Source organism: Acartia tonsa, chromosome 5 (assembly GCF_053477335.1).
Source record: "Acartia tonsa isolate MP-2025a chromosome 5, ASM5347733v1, whole genome shotgun sequence".
NCBI classification, from domain to species: Eukaryota; Metazoa; Arthropoda; class Copepoda; order Calanoida; family Acartiidae; genus Acartia; species Acartia tonsa.
The window spans coordinates 39,625,360-39,640,790 of NC_137264.1; the positions used below are offsets into that span (position 1 = coordinate 39,625,360).

The window sequence follows — 15,431 nt, forward strand, 5'->3', positions numbered from 1 at the left end:
GTGTTAAAGAATACAGCGTCTACACAGTCTGTAATCAGTGGCTCCCCCTAATATAACAACAAATTAACTTTTTAAGAACGTAGATTTTATTCAAAGATTCTTTCATCAGATATGCCCAAAAAATAATCATACTTTTTACTATAACATGTTCAAAAAGCTTTGTTTATTTTACAGAGCTTAATTTAGCTTATTTTTAAAGCATTTTTTGACCGTTTTGCAGGAAAAATACTCCAAAAATATATCCTGTCATTTAGAAATATGTTAATAGTCCTAAAAAGTATATTATTGTTGCATTTTTTCTTGAAAATTTATGTTTTTGTTGGAAATAGCTGAATTATTAACCTATTAAGATCTTTTTGAATTGGTTTATAATTGCTGAACTGGTAATAAAATATAGGTTTTTTTTCAAAAAGAAAAGAGAAAAAAACAAAGAACTATTAAAAGTAAAAAAATATTAATACATTAAGGACAAAGACGCACTTAGCTTGTGAAGTAACGACTTCCAAACAAAAGATAAACAATCAAAGTTGCTTGTCTGTGATTACCTTCCAAAAGAAAATTACAAATAGTTTAATATTGATTGGATTAGAATTATAGAGAAAACGGTTTATGAAATAATACGTCTTTTTTATCATAAGATGAATATTGTATTCATAATTGATAAAAAAACTGCGAAACATGAACATATATAAAAATAAAAACTGTTCAACCGCCGACCTCCAAAATATCAGCTGATTATTCAGTTCTTTTCGGAGAATTTTCCCTGTACTTATTAAAAGCAAAGATTTTCTATACATTGAGGGTCGGTATTTTAGGTTACAATTTTTCTATTTTCTAGATTTGAATATATTCAACATAATAGGCACAGCATAATAATATGCAATTTTATGTATTGTTTAAATAATTTGCAACAAATTTGCAATATTGAAACCAAAACACTCTAGCAAGAATTGATGAGCTTAGCTAGTTTTTGATGATGTAATTCTTGTTCTCTCTGGAATTATATGTTTTAAGATAAATGATAAGGAAGTTTCAAGGTATGGCTAGTTAACACGTATATAGTCATAGTTAAAAGCAATAATTTAATAATAATATAAAAATCATAAGATTAACACCAGTTTTGTCGAGTGGCCGATGGAACGGATTAACAAAACTGGTAAAAATCTTATGTTTTCTATTTTAATGCTCTAATAATTTGCCTGTGATAAGATATTATATATTTTTTTTCAGTATGGTTTAGAACTGGAAATTAAACGGTTTCGAAGCCAAACTGGAAAATCAATTATGTTTATTATTAAGGAATTATAACAGTAATATAAAGCCAAAGCCAATAGAACATTGATGACAACTACGAGACTTTGTAAATTAAATAAATTAATATTTTATATTGCTCTTAAAAATATTACATATTTTGCGGATCGACACGAAAATCATGAAAAAGCTTTGCTACTAAAAGAGCAAAACACTAGACGGTTGTCGGGAATATTAACACAGCCAAGTAGCAGCAGATAATAATTTGCCAGTAGACGAAAAATATTATTGGAATAGGAGGGGAGGTAGTTATCTGTATATACATCTATACTATAAATCTGTTTTGCTTCTGATAAGAATTTTAAACTTTTTTAGAGAGGAAGAATGTATAAATCAAAAAACTACTATTTGTTTTAAAATTACCCAAATGAATTAGATGATGAATGCTTGAACAAATTTTACATCAAAACCCCCTTTCCCTTTTTCCATGGTTAGATATGCAGTGCCTAGATTTAATATGGGGTAGGTAAGTAGCATCTAGCACGCCCTCGGGACAAATGCAAAAAGGCAAACTTACAAATTGTTGAAAAGTAGAAGGGCGTGCGTTTTTAGGGTTGTTGCAATTATGTTTGTTATTAGGTTATTTTCTAATTAAAAAATGCATTTTTTTGGTGAAGAAATCCACAAACTCAAATTATGGCAATAAAAAGATAAATTTCTAAAACAAAAATCTATTAAAACTTTAAAGACATTCGTCCGTGAAGAAGATTAAGTAAAAGGATTTAAAACTATTTTATTTTGTGGTGGATTTCAAAGCAATAAAAATCATAAATTTGCATATTTGACAATACTTTTAACTACTTAATGTTTTGTGACAATTTTAATCTATAGAAGGAGTAATTTTGTTTATCATCATTGATGATGTACATCAATTTATCATTCATTGTCTTATCCCATAAGATACCTGGTTCTTGTTCAAGCTAGCGACTTTTTTCGAGTGTAGTTACAGATAGATAAGAGACCATTTGATTGCACTAATTTTGTATAAAGTAATCATAGTATTTTTATGTGCCTAGTAAGACGACGCGATACACTTTACATTTTCAACCAATCCCTAATTTTTAAGGAAAAATTCTAATATGAATAATAAACATAAATTTAAAAACTTTATTGAATAGTTTTTGCCCAGCCAGAGCAGCTTATCTTAGGCAGCGTCTCTACTCTTTAAGTTATGTGTGTCTGTCTGTCTGTGTATAATGTTCATATTTACATTATTAGTCAGTTATTATTGGAACATACCCAAAATGTTTCACCCATGACAATTTTTATTAAATTTCATATAGTCAATATATGGTCGACTAAATGCTTCAAGGCAGAATGTACAAGGATTCATATTTTATTATATTAAGTTAAGTTTATTCTTGTCTAGTAAGATCTCTCTAACTTCTGAAATGATTTCTCAATTTCAATGAAGCTATAGAAAGGCCTAGACATTTTTTAGTCTTGCAGGCAACTTAAGTTTTGAATTTAAATTTCAAGATGGTTTTAAGCTATTTTTCTGTCCCCTTTCCTCCTTGAAAAATCTCATAGGGGCGCAGTGGATAGTTTTGCAGACCGATATATATGCTTATATTGGAATTTTCTTTCTTGTTTTTATTTAATTATGGTCAGTTTATAGCTTTGCTCCTAAATTATGGACCATATGCATAGATATAAATATCAAGTTTGATATATCTGCCATTTTTATTTCAAAATTACTACTTTTTCAATGGATATATATTAATACTTGGATCTTACACCAGAATTATATGTTCTATAAGAAAGTGAACATTGTAGCGGGCTAGAATAACGATCTCCCCCATCCCCTTCCATCCTACTGGATAAACGGCCAAACGAATAAAAGCGAGGGGAAATTGCAAACTAAATTGAAGACAATTTTTCTCCTGTCATAATATCAACATATATTTTAAATCCAATACTTTTTCAAACAAAAAAATACATTTTTCAGAATTCGAATATTAGGGAATGAAAGCTTTCAAAAAATAATCTTGCTCTAGATTCGGGATACATAAAAAAATAAATAAAACTTTGGGGGTTAAACTTGAGTGGGTAGCTTCGCGTATCCCTAAAGACATCATAGTTTTTTTTTAAGTAAAATCTATATAAAGACAAACAAGGTTTAAAATCAGAAGGGCAAAGATAAGAATCCTTTATGGATAATGTTATAATTTATTTTAGGTGATATCTGACAATGTATGTGACACCGTGAACGAGGAGGTCTGTGAAACTGTGACAGAACAAGAATGTACAACTGTTGAACAGGAAAGCTGTCTACCATCCTATAAACAAGAGTGTACTGATGTACAGGAGCTACAGGTATGCAGATAGAAAGACAGACAGAGCGACAGACAGACAAACAAACAATCAGAGAGACAGACAGACATAAAGAAAGACACATAAAAGATGGATAGATATATATAATGACACACAGACAGAAATATAAACAAGCAAACTTACATACAGACAGATAGACGGACAGACAGACAAACAGGCAAATAAATAGATGGTTAATATAAACTAATTAATTGCATTTTAAACCATCTAATGTTAGATACTTTAATATTAACCACAAAAAGGCACATAAAAGGTATTTATACTTTTGAAAACTAGCGCTGGCAAGCTTTCCAATAACATCAGACAATTATTTACATTTTTTGTTTTTCAGTGTGTCTCTGTTCCTGATGAGAGATGTAGAACAATTAAGGATCAAGAATGTGAGACCAGCCCTGAACAAGAATGCACGGTAAGCTTACTCAGTTAGAGGTTCGGACGGACAAGTATTAGAGTAACTTCACTACTAAAATGGATGTCTGATTCATAAATAACGAAGAGCTACAACGTTTTTCATCTTTTCTTGCAAGTTCAAAGATAATAATATGCAAGGACAAGGGACTAGAATTCTGACAAACATTTTTAAAGGAAAATATACCCACAACCAGCTTCCTTCTTTTTACCCTTTCCCTTTAATTACAGCACAAATCAAGTTTACGCCACAAAGTTATAAAAAAAATTTATCAATTAACAAATGGAATTAATTTGCTGAATGTATGCAATTGAAAAATCTTACTCTTTTTGGTGCTCTAAAAATACTATCAGCGAATATGCACTATAATTCCAAATTTCGTGACTTTACAGCAATAGAGATAGACGCTTGATATTGTAAAAGCGATGACCAACATTTAAGATTCCAGTTTGAATATTTTTGTCCCTCGGTCTGTGGTGATTTGAAGGACACTATATTTTATTAATTTAAAGAGTAGTTTCGCTATTAAGAAGTTATATAGTATGTTGTAAGATAAGAACCCAGTTCCTTCCTCATTATTCATAAGTACATGATAAAACAAGCTTAGCCTAATCTCATAGATGTACAAAAAAGAAACCCGGGAAAGGGAAAAACATTCATAAAATAATTGGTTGAATATATTAAACTCAAACAGTCCTGTGCTAAGAAAGACAACAATAACAAGCTATAAAGATCTTTTATTAATCAGACTTTTATTTTTGGTTGGTATTGTCAATAAATCTGAAACATATATAACATCTGAGTCTGTTACTCTAGAATTATTTTAAACTGCTAATTAAGGAGGAGAGGATGATAGAGTTGCTCCGCTTATAATTTCTGATACTTTTTCATTTATAAAAATATAGCCATTTCTTTTTCAGTATATTTTTTCTGTCTTGACAAGAAACAACGTTTAACTCAACGACGCTTTTAAGCCCTTAAAGTATTTTTATGTTCAAAGCAAAACATTTTAGTGATGAAAAGAATGGTTAAGGATTCCACTAAAATAAATTTGAGTCTCCTAGCTTTTCCATAAATAAGCCAGAAATTGTGATCTTTCACTTTTGTACAAATATTTCATTTTACTTTACTGTTCTTTTCCTTTAAAATGTTGCATCAGCCAATTATTATTGCAATACTACACGATAAACATAATTGGGTGCTTACCCTCAAAGTGCTCAAAAAGCACAGAAACCCCCTATTTTTTTAAATAAATTGAAAATATCCGGGAGGTGGGTCCTATAACTTATCGGGGATATACACAATATAACTTTTAATAACCTAATCTAAGAAAACAATTCACAACCCAGTCCCCTTATTTTCAAGTTATTAACAAATTGGGGGGGGGGGGAGGGAGGGGGGTCTTGTGATTGACTAGGAACTTTTAGGAAAATTGCCTTTAATTGTCATTGCACAATTTATATTTTAGAATACCCACCTCTAACCATGTATCACTAATACCCATCATGTACTTATGGCTTTTTGTTAAGAACAAAAAGTTTCCAGCAAAAAATTACGTTTAATTACATTAAACATATGGTTAAATGACTCCTTTATCATTTAATTATTAAAATGTTAATTCAGATGGAAGATAACATTGTGTGTTTATTAGGATCTTTTAAACCACTAGATTTTGATTAATTCATTTTGAATGTTTTAGGATATAATATATGGAAGAATAGTTATTGCTCGCATCGTATTATAAACAGATTTCCACGGAGATAAAATTAATTAAAAGAATAAATCTTATGATTGTACATTTTTATATTCGTAGAAAACTGGATATTATACGGTGCTAGACATAGTTTTTTCGCATGGATGAGAACCGGTTCTAATCCACCGGATAAGTTTTTTTGGTCAACTGCAGTTCATGGTAAAATGGTTCCAATATTAATTTGGCAAAAACTTACAAACAGACCGAAAGGAGAACAGCCGCAATGACTTACGAGAGAGCTTCGCCACTAAACATACTATATGACCTTCTTTTCTGATTGTTAGCTTTGTCTGAACAGAAACAAGGAAAGGCAAAAGTTTTTTTTACAATGATAATCCAGGATAAGCAACCAATGAATGTACTTTAAAATTTTTGTGTGTGAAATCAAGCCGTTGGCAGCTTGTAATTTAAAAGGTGAAGTGCATTAGATTGTATTTTGCTTTACACAAATTTTTGTAAAGATTACCAGTACTAATAAGTATTTATTATATTATTTATTTGTATATCTGTCGGTCTGGAAAGAAAAGACATAGTTGTATATTCATCTTTATATCTTTCTTTTTTCATATTTTCATCCTATCATTTTATGATCACCAAACATCTGCTCAAACCTCTTACTTTGTCCGTTTGTCAATCCATGCTTTTATTGTAAGTTTCGCTACTTATGTATGTTGTCATCCTTGTTTCACACTTTTTTTGTTTTTCTGAAGATTTGTAGCTTGTCCTTGTCAGAAAGGGAGGGGCCAATAGGCTGTTTATTAAACTAGTCGAAGTTTTATAATAACGTTTTCTGATTCGTTGGCTTAACAACTTTGGATAATTTGTAAATTTTGATTGGTTGATTCATTAAGTTGAGTGTTCAAGTGTTTCAACAACTAATTTGAATCTATAAAAAGAACAATTTTGTTCATCATTCAGACATTGGGGATGTACATCAATATATCGCCCATTGTCTTATCCCTTTATATCCCTGTAAAATCTAAAATGTTATGTTATGTCTAATATTAATAATGGGTTTTAACATGGAAACAAAAGGAGTGCCTCACATATATGTGTGTGTCTACAAAAGTGTTCAGATAATTCAGCAAAAACAATGCTTCTTGCCTCAGTTGCTTCTCTGTTCTAAAAGTGTCCTTTTTAGCTAAAAAAGAGTAGTAATTCTTTTTTTTCAAAAAGCGGGGTCTATTATCTACTTTAGTGAAATAGAAAGATTTTTCAGTTTTGGTAAAGATTTCAAGAAAAGATATTTTATCAGAATAAAAAAATGTAGTTTAATATTCCATAACCTTTACAGCCTCCAACCTTTTTTCATATGGGTAATGGGTTACCGGTGCTCCTAGAGGAATGGATATTTATGGCATCTTTATTATGTACAGTTTTCGGCGGATAGTAAAATTTAGAATATAGGATTGATTCTAAGTTTGGATTACCGCGAGCCAACAAATCAGGATATGATTTTATGATTTGCATTAAATATATCACGGAAAACTCTCTGTAATATGATTTTTAAGTAAGAATCTGGTTTATTTCTGCGGAAATAAATCAGTTTCTGAGCCATATTTGGAACAATTTGCTAATCAAGGTAGATTTTGCTGTATGATATGACCAATTTTGTGATGTCTATAACATTTCTAAACAAAATTTGAAGATGTCTAAAATAATCCTCCCTTTGTCGTTTAGGCGTAAATAATGTTCTTATTCGAATCTTTTCATATTAGGGTTTGACTTTTTATTTTAAATTTTGACCTTCGTATATCCTGTTTTAATCTTTCAAATACTCGAGAGAAAAAAATATTTATAAATTATAAATGCTAAAAAAGATATAGAAAAAGGATGACAATATCTATAAAGAGCGAAGCAAAGATGAAAGGATAAAGAAAGCAATGTATAAAGTGTATGTGCTTTGGTCATAGGAATCTTCACTAAAATTTAGATTTGTATCTCAAATAGAAGCCAAGAAAATCACGTTCTCTCTTATCCGTACAGACAGAAAGACGGACAGACAGAAATACAGACTTACAAAGTGGGGTATGCAGTTGCTTCGCCGGTACTACGTCAAACCCTAGATAAGTCAAACAGTAGATGCGACAAACGCTAGACAGACAAACAGTAGACAGACAAACCCTAGACACGACATACGCTAGATACGACAAACGCTAGAATGCGACAAACGCTAGAATATGACAAACACTAGATTTTTTCTAAAGGCGACAAACAATAGATACGACAAACGCTAGAATTAATTCTATTATATCTATAATACAAAGAATGATAACTGTCTGTCCGTATGAAGCTTAAGATCTCGGCAACCGCTGAAACTAATGGTCTGTACTCTTCAGGGAATATACCTAATGGTCCTGTGATGGTTTAAAGCTATTTCCGAGGGAGGGGGGGTGAGACCCCCCAACCACCCCCCCCCCCAAAAAAAAATTGATCAACCATTTGGGGCAAATCTGCAGGGAAAGGACAATGATAGCAAAGCGAGAGGGGACAATGGGCTGTTTATTACACTAGTCCCCAAAGTTTTATAAGAACGTTTTTTTTATTGGTTGACTAAACAACTTTTGTTACGTGAATGAATTTTGATTGGTTGATTTAATAAGTTGGGTGTTCAAACGTTTCAACCACTAATTTTACGCTATGTACATAGATTTTTCGGCAATTATCTTATCCTTTTAGATTCCTGCATTGATAGATTTTTGAATTTAGTATTTATGAACAAAAATATCACTGAATATTTTGTAAGTTTAAATTCTAGCGTATGTCGCTTCTAGTGTTTGTCGCACTTTAAAAATTATATCGTTTGTCGCGAAATTGAAAATTTTACTGTTTGTCGTAGTTTAGTGTTTGACGCATCTATTGTTTGTCTGTCTAGCGTTTGACGCATCTACTGTTTGTCTGTCTAGCGTTTGTCGCATCTACTGTTTGACGTATCTAGTGTTTGACGTAGTACCGCCAATAAAACCCCTGTTTACCTATCTCCATATAGAAGTGCTTCAAAAATATAAGCTTAACGAAAAAGTAGAAGACATCGTAAAATTAAAAATGCTGGTATCCTTACTTATTTTCAAATGAATATAAATATCTAATAAGTTTCAGAAAGGCAAAAGTTAAATGCTAGTCTTAGCCCTGATGTGAAATATCGTATTGGTCAATAATATTCATCTTTATTTTCTTCATAATTTTCAACATAATTATTCTTTTTTTTAAGAAAGTAGTTTCAAATTTACTGAAGGGAAATTAATTGGAAAAATATGATGCTATTAAGGAGGGCTCATTTTCTTCCAATAAGGAAATTACCCCATAAAAAGATCATTAAGAATCTCTTTTGACTTTTACTGATGTTTATGTAAAGGAAGGTATGATAATAACATAGTTATACCATATCATCATTTATAATCTTTAATCCCTGTCAATTCTTATGCTGCTGTTATATCGACACAAGCTTTTGGTCACATATAATTGGTATAACGTAGGATGGAAGGAGACAATGGGCTGTTTATTACACTATTCCTATAATTTTAATAATGTTTTCTTGTTCGTTAACTTAATAACTTTGGAGACTTTTATTGAAATTTTATTGGTTGATTTATTAAGTTGAGTGTCCAAATGTATCAACTACTTAATGTAATCTACAGAAGGGGAAAATACGTGTAGCATTATTGAATATAAATATCAATTTATCGGTCATTGTCTCATCCCTTTAGGTCTCTGGGTATAACGTCATTTTCACTCCAACCCATTTATTGACCCACCCCACCCCCACTCCTTATTTTATTTTCTAAAAACAAGTTATTTTTGGCCTTATGCAGGGGTTATTACTCTTCTGGACCCTAACCCTACATATACAACTTGTGGGTCTATTATAACCTTTACTTAACCTAACCTAATCTATATAAAAAAAAACTGGTATGATTTTTCTAGCCCTTAAGATTTCTTAAATTTTTGGGTAAAATATGTAAAAACAGTCAATTAATTTCCGAAACCAACATATTTCAACAAATCTACTAATTTGTAAACTTATGTACTGTATAGTTTTGGAAACAAATTTTGAATATTTAAAAATATATTTGAAACTTGAATGTTAACTAAAAGAAACTATGCATAATATGTGCATACAACTTTGTTAAAATTATTTTAAGTGTTCGTCGAAACTGTTAAATAATTTATGACAGCTACCCCATATTTTTTGTATTATTTGAAAACTACTCTCCAATTTACTTTTATAATCTTGTAACATTGCTAAACATAAATCAAAAAGAATAGCAATAAACAGTTTAAAATTATTGCCATACTTTTTATTTTAAAAATATTGGAATTAAGTTGGATAAAAACAAATACCTCACAACAGAACCCTACCAAGGACCTCCATAATTGTTGATTAAATTGCACAAAATTGTTTAGTTTTTCCTTTTTCTAACCCCCGCGGGGATAACCAGTACCCAAAATAACCAAACCTAACCTATATACAAAGCAAAATAATCAAACAAAAAACTTTTTCATTTTGTTATAAATTTTGCTATATTTTTCAAAATAAAGGGGGGGGGGGGGGTCCATGATCGACAATCCACTTAGAGGGAAATTGACGCCTGATTAATATAGTTAAGATTCTTTTGTCACTTAGAAAATATACTTTTTTTTACCAGCGGAAAAGTATGCAAAGACATATTTAGGCTCTTCCTAGAAACTCTAAGTGCACCTGTACCTCAGACGTCTAGTTCATAATGAAATGTCTAAATGAATATGTTTTTTTTTCTTAACACGATCTCTTGATGTTTGTCCACTCCTGCAAGAATTACTAACAAAAACTTTACTGATATTACTCATTTATATTTCAATCACTTGCTGCTTCGTATAGACTCCCCTCTCCATCATGCCAATCCACCTTACAAATAGCTTTAAACCTGCCTTCTACAGTTAATACACTTGAGCGGAAATGATTGAACACTTATACATTTATTGACTTAAAGGCCCTCAAAAGCACTTTTAAAAGTGCAATTGCACTATAGGGAACTATATGAGTGATAGAATGTTGACAAGGATGGCAACATCCAAAACAAACGTAGATCATACCCATTTCTACAATACTATTTATAATAATCAGACAAACAGACAAAGAGAGAAAAAGAATAAATAATAAATGACCATTGAAATTATTTCAGTTGTCAATATTAAATAGCAACCGAGAAAATCTCGTTTTCTAGCTAAATTAGCTTTAGATGTAATTATTAAATTTGATAATAATTGCCTTTTTAACAATTCAATAACTGAACATAGTTCTTACATTTTCCTGTATTGTTCTAGCTTCTAAGATACGTATGAATATAATTGGTCTTGTTATAGCTCTATTCTAATAATCTAGTAATGTAGCATGATTTGGCAAGTTGGTCTAATTTATTAATAAAAGTGGAATAGAGGTCAAGTTAAAAGGAATACTTTGTTCGATAACCGCACACAGCCGTTTATTAATAGTCAACAGCTTCATTGATGCTATTTCATCGCAGCAAAGTCGTCTTTCATCGGCAATTTCAGAAGATTCGCAGCTAAGTTGTTCAAAATTAGGGCGGCTTCGATCTTAGCAAAAACCATCCCGGGACCTACGTGAAGTTTCCATAAAATTGATAATTAAAAAGGAATAAGTAAAAAAAGGATACTGTACAAAATTATTATCTTTCATTGCCTTATCCTTTATTTATATAATGAATGAAAATATGCTAATTTAAAATCTAACCAAAATTATGTAAATTCGTAACACTTTTTAGCAGCAGCTTGTGGCTTTTTAAAACCTCAGTCTTTAACCAAAATATACTTAAACTTTTAATCTGTTATTTATGGTTATTTTTAGTAGCACAGCTACTCTATAATTAACCTTTGTCTTTTTCCGTCAATCCATTATTTTGTATGCCTATCTATTATTAGTTCTATCTATCTATCTATCTATCTATCTATCTATCTATCTATCTATCTATCTATCTATCTATCTATCTATCTATCTATCTATCTATCTATCTATCTATCTATCTATCTATCTATCTATCTATCTATCTATCTATCTATCTATCTATCTATCTATCTATCTATCTATCTATCTATCTATCTATCTATCTATCTATCTATCTATCTATCTATCTATCTATCTATCTATCTATCTATCTATCTATCTATCTATCTATCTATCTATCTATCTATCTATCTATCTATCTATCTATCTATCTATCTATCTATCTATCTACCTATCTGTCTATCTATCTATCTATCTATCTATCTATCTATCTATCTATCTATCTATCTATCTATCTATCTATCTATCTATCTATCTATCTATCTATCTATCTATCTATCTATCTATCTATCTATCTATCTATCTATCTATCTATCTATCTATCTATCTATCTATCTATCTATCTATCTATCTATCTATCTATCTATCTATCTATCTATCTATCTATCTATCTATCTATCTATCTATCTATCTATCTATCTATCTATCTATCTATCTATCTATCTATCTATCTATCTATCTATCTATCTATCTATCTATCTATCTATTTATCTATGCTAGGAGGAGGATACTGTATGTGAGACTGTAGAATCTGAACAGTGCTACACCAAGTTTGAACAGGAATGTGAAACTCTGTATAAGGAGAGGTGCTCCACAGAATATGAACTTCAATGTACTACAGGTTAGCTCATATTATCATATTTGTTGGCTAAGTGTTTTGTAGTAGTGTCCAATTTTTTCAACCAACCATTTTATTCTACAGAAGGGGTAATTTGGTTTATTACAAATTGGTACGTATATAAATTAAACGTCCAATAAGATCCATGACCTATGTACTAAAGGTTGTCTGTTTCTTTTTGAAATTTTAACATTATGAAAGAATTCTCTTTGTTTTTCACATTAATATTTATATAGAAAACATAATCATAATAAAGCAAAATAGACTACTGAAATGTTTTTATAATATTATGTAACATTATTATTTATTATTTTTCAAAATCTATTTACTACTTCTTGTATGTAAAAAATTAGAAATATTGTATATTATTTGCAAATTTAAGATTTAAATCTAAAGTAAATAAGTTGTAAGAACTAATTTAAATTTCCCTAGCCTAGGGTATTTCCTTTATATCCCTCTAATTTCTTCAAGCTATGGAATAATAGTATAATTTATAATTTTAAAATCCAAAAAATTAACAAGAAAATGATGTTATTTTCTAGGGTTGCAGACGTTCAGATGGATAAATTGAACACACAAGAATGACAACATACAATACAAATGACCAATGATAGGCCAGAATACATTTTACCATTGGTCAATTACAATGTATACTAGACTATCATTGGTGACTTGTATTGTAGACGTCATTTTATTAGGCATTATAAGCTGCTTCCTTTGGGAACAATAATTCAATTTTCATTTTTGTAAATGATATAAAGGCAGACACTTTCTTGGAAATCTTCCCTTTGATTGAAATTTCTAGAAAACTTGCATTGTGCCCCAAAACAAAGCAGAACAATTAATATTAGTTCCACTCATTAGCCACACAAGGTCAAGTCTAGAGTTGTTTCGCTCCCCTGCCATCACAATACAATAACTGTTATTGTAAGCTGTAATGGAACTGTGATAGCATGAGTTTCAGAACCAGCCCCTGTCTAATTTAGGTTCATATGTCATAAACCAACACATCATTAGTAAACGCATGTCAAACAAGCCTCATCTTTGCTAGCGCTGCTACTCTAACTGTTCTAACGTTCGAAAAATTATCTTCTCGACAACAGATTTGTATTGTATTACCTTTCAGTATGGCTTAGAAACCGACTAATATCCACTCGATCAGAAAGGGTTCTCAGTCAAACTGAAAAATCATGTATTACAGAAAATTCGCCAGGATTATTAAAATCAAAAATTATATAATCAAAATCAGTTTTGTTTATATGTTTAAATCTTATATCTTATAATTTAATATCCGCGGAAAGCTGGCTTTAATACAGTGTGATGATAACTACCCATGTCTCAAATATATAATTTTACTGTTTAATCAGAATTACCTGGCAAAACTTTTCAAATTCAGTTGTACTTGACGTTAAACCATATGAACAAATTAACATCTTAATGACGAAAATCAATTTCTTAAAATATAGAATTTCAAGTTTCAAAAACAAATTGTAAAAATTCAATTTTAATAGTTTGTATAGATTTACAGTTTACTATGTTGTATGAATTATGCAAAAACCTATAAACATGAAATCCTAATTGTTAATTGTTTTCTTGTAAATACTAACAGAACTTTGATTTGGTGCTAGGGGCGAGCATGAGTGAGCTGGTATCTAAATTTTCACAATCAATCAAAATTGCTTGAGTACTTATGTTTTATGTGTAAATACTTATATTTTAAAACTTGATTATAGAGATTTCGTCATAACTTAGTGCCATTTTGTTCTAGAAGTCATTTTGTCAAAAATCAAATAATTAGTTTAATCATATCATATGGAGAATCGTTATAAAAAGTTAAAATCATCATGTTTTTAATGGGCCTACGAACTTTCCGTTAATGATATCATCATTCAAGTTTAAAATCGATTTTTCAATTATACATGCCTAAATTAACGATAAGAACTATCCGTTACGGACTTTCGGACCGACCCTAATTATAATAAATTTTAGCACCCCATGTTAACTTTTTAACCCCTGTGCACGCACCAATAAAATGAAATAAATTCGGCAGTAGGCAAGTATCTTTAATATTGTACAAGGCATATCATGAAAATTAAATTTTATTTCCTGCCCAGTATCTTTCGTTACTTTTGATTTAACAATATTCGAAATAACAGTGTTTTTCTTATAATTTGATAGATGAACCATAATCCTCTAGAGACTTTGTTCTTAAACATGATGGAAACTCTATAAGGTCCCAAAATTAATTTCTAGTTTCAAAACTTGGGGGGTAGGGAAAAGAAGGGGGTCGATACTACCTCACTAAAAATAACCAAATAAAATAAACACTCACATTTAATTGTGAATAAGCTATACGTGACTAAGTAATTAAAAGTAGGCCAGAATGAATACTTTCAACAGTTAAAAATCTATCTAATCCAAATGACATTTAAATTAGTAACAACTGCTGCTTCATAAGGAAATATGGTTTTTTAATCTTCATTATCAATCGCATCTCTTGTAGAAGTGAACCAAGCACTATTAGCTTGGTCGTTTCATTTGTATTTTCAATTTAAGAATAAAAACATAAAGCAAAATCAGAATAACACTACACTAGGATCTTTTCCCTCTCTCTTGGCCTTTTAATAATAATTTTTGGAACACAGTAATAGTGTCTGACTGATTATGACGTAACAAAAAAAATTAGCCAATGAGAGGCCGTTATTGACCAATGGTAAAATTTATAGTGGCCTCTCATTGGCTAATTTTTTTTGTTACGTCATAATCAGTCAGACACTTATACTGTGTTCTAATTTTTGTCTATTCTTTCCATCAATTGTTAAAAAACCTGCAAATTAAATTTGTTCATTTGCAAAAACACAGAATCATCATTTGCCAAAAATACTGAGAGGCAAATTCAGAGTTCGATTTTGTACAATTCTGAATATCCATTTTTTTCGAGTTT

At 30.4% G+C, this 15,431-nt stretch overlaps 1 protein-coding gene across 1 annotated transcript in view; it reads left to right on the forward strand.

Annotated features, from left to right (window-relative positions):
• LOC145319483 (uncharacterized) overlaps nucleotides 1–15,431 on the forward strand; it is a 231,080-nt gene that overhangs the window by 116,516 nt on the left and 99,133 nt on the right. Inside the window, exons 10-12 of the mRNA XM_080161628.1 lie at nucleotides 3,490–3,627; nucleotides 3,977–4,054; nucleotides 12,370–12,490. Of these exons, the coding sequence (XP_080017754.1) occupies nucleotides 3,490–3,627; nucleotides 3,977–4,054; nucleotides 12,370–12,490 (337 nt within the window). The remainder of the gene's footprint in view (nucleotides 1–3,489; nucleotides 3,628–3,976; nucleotides 4,055–12,369; nucleotides 12,491–15,431) is intronic.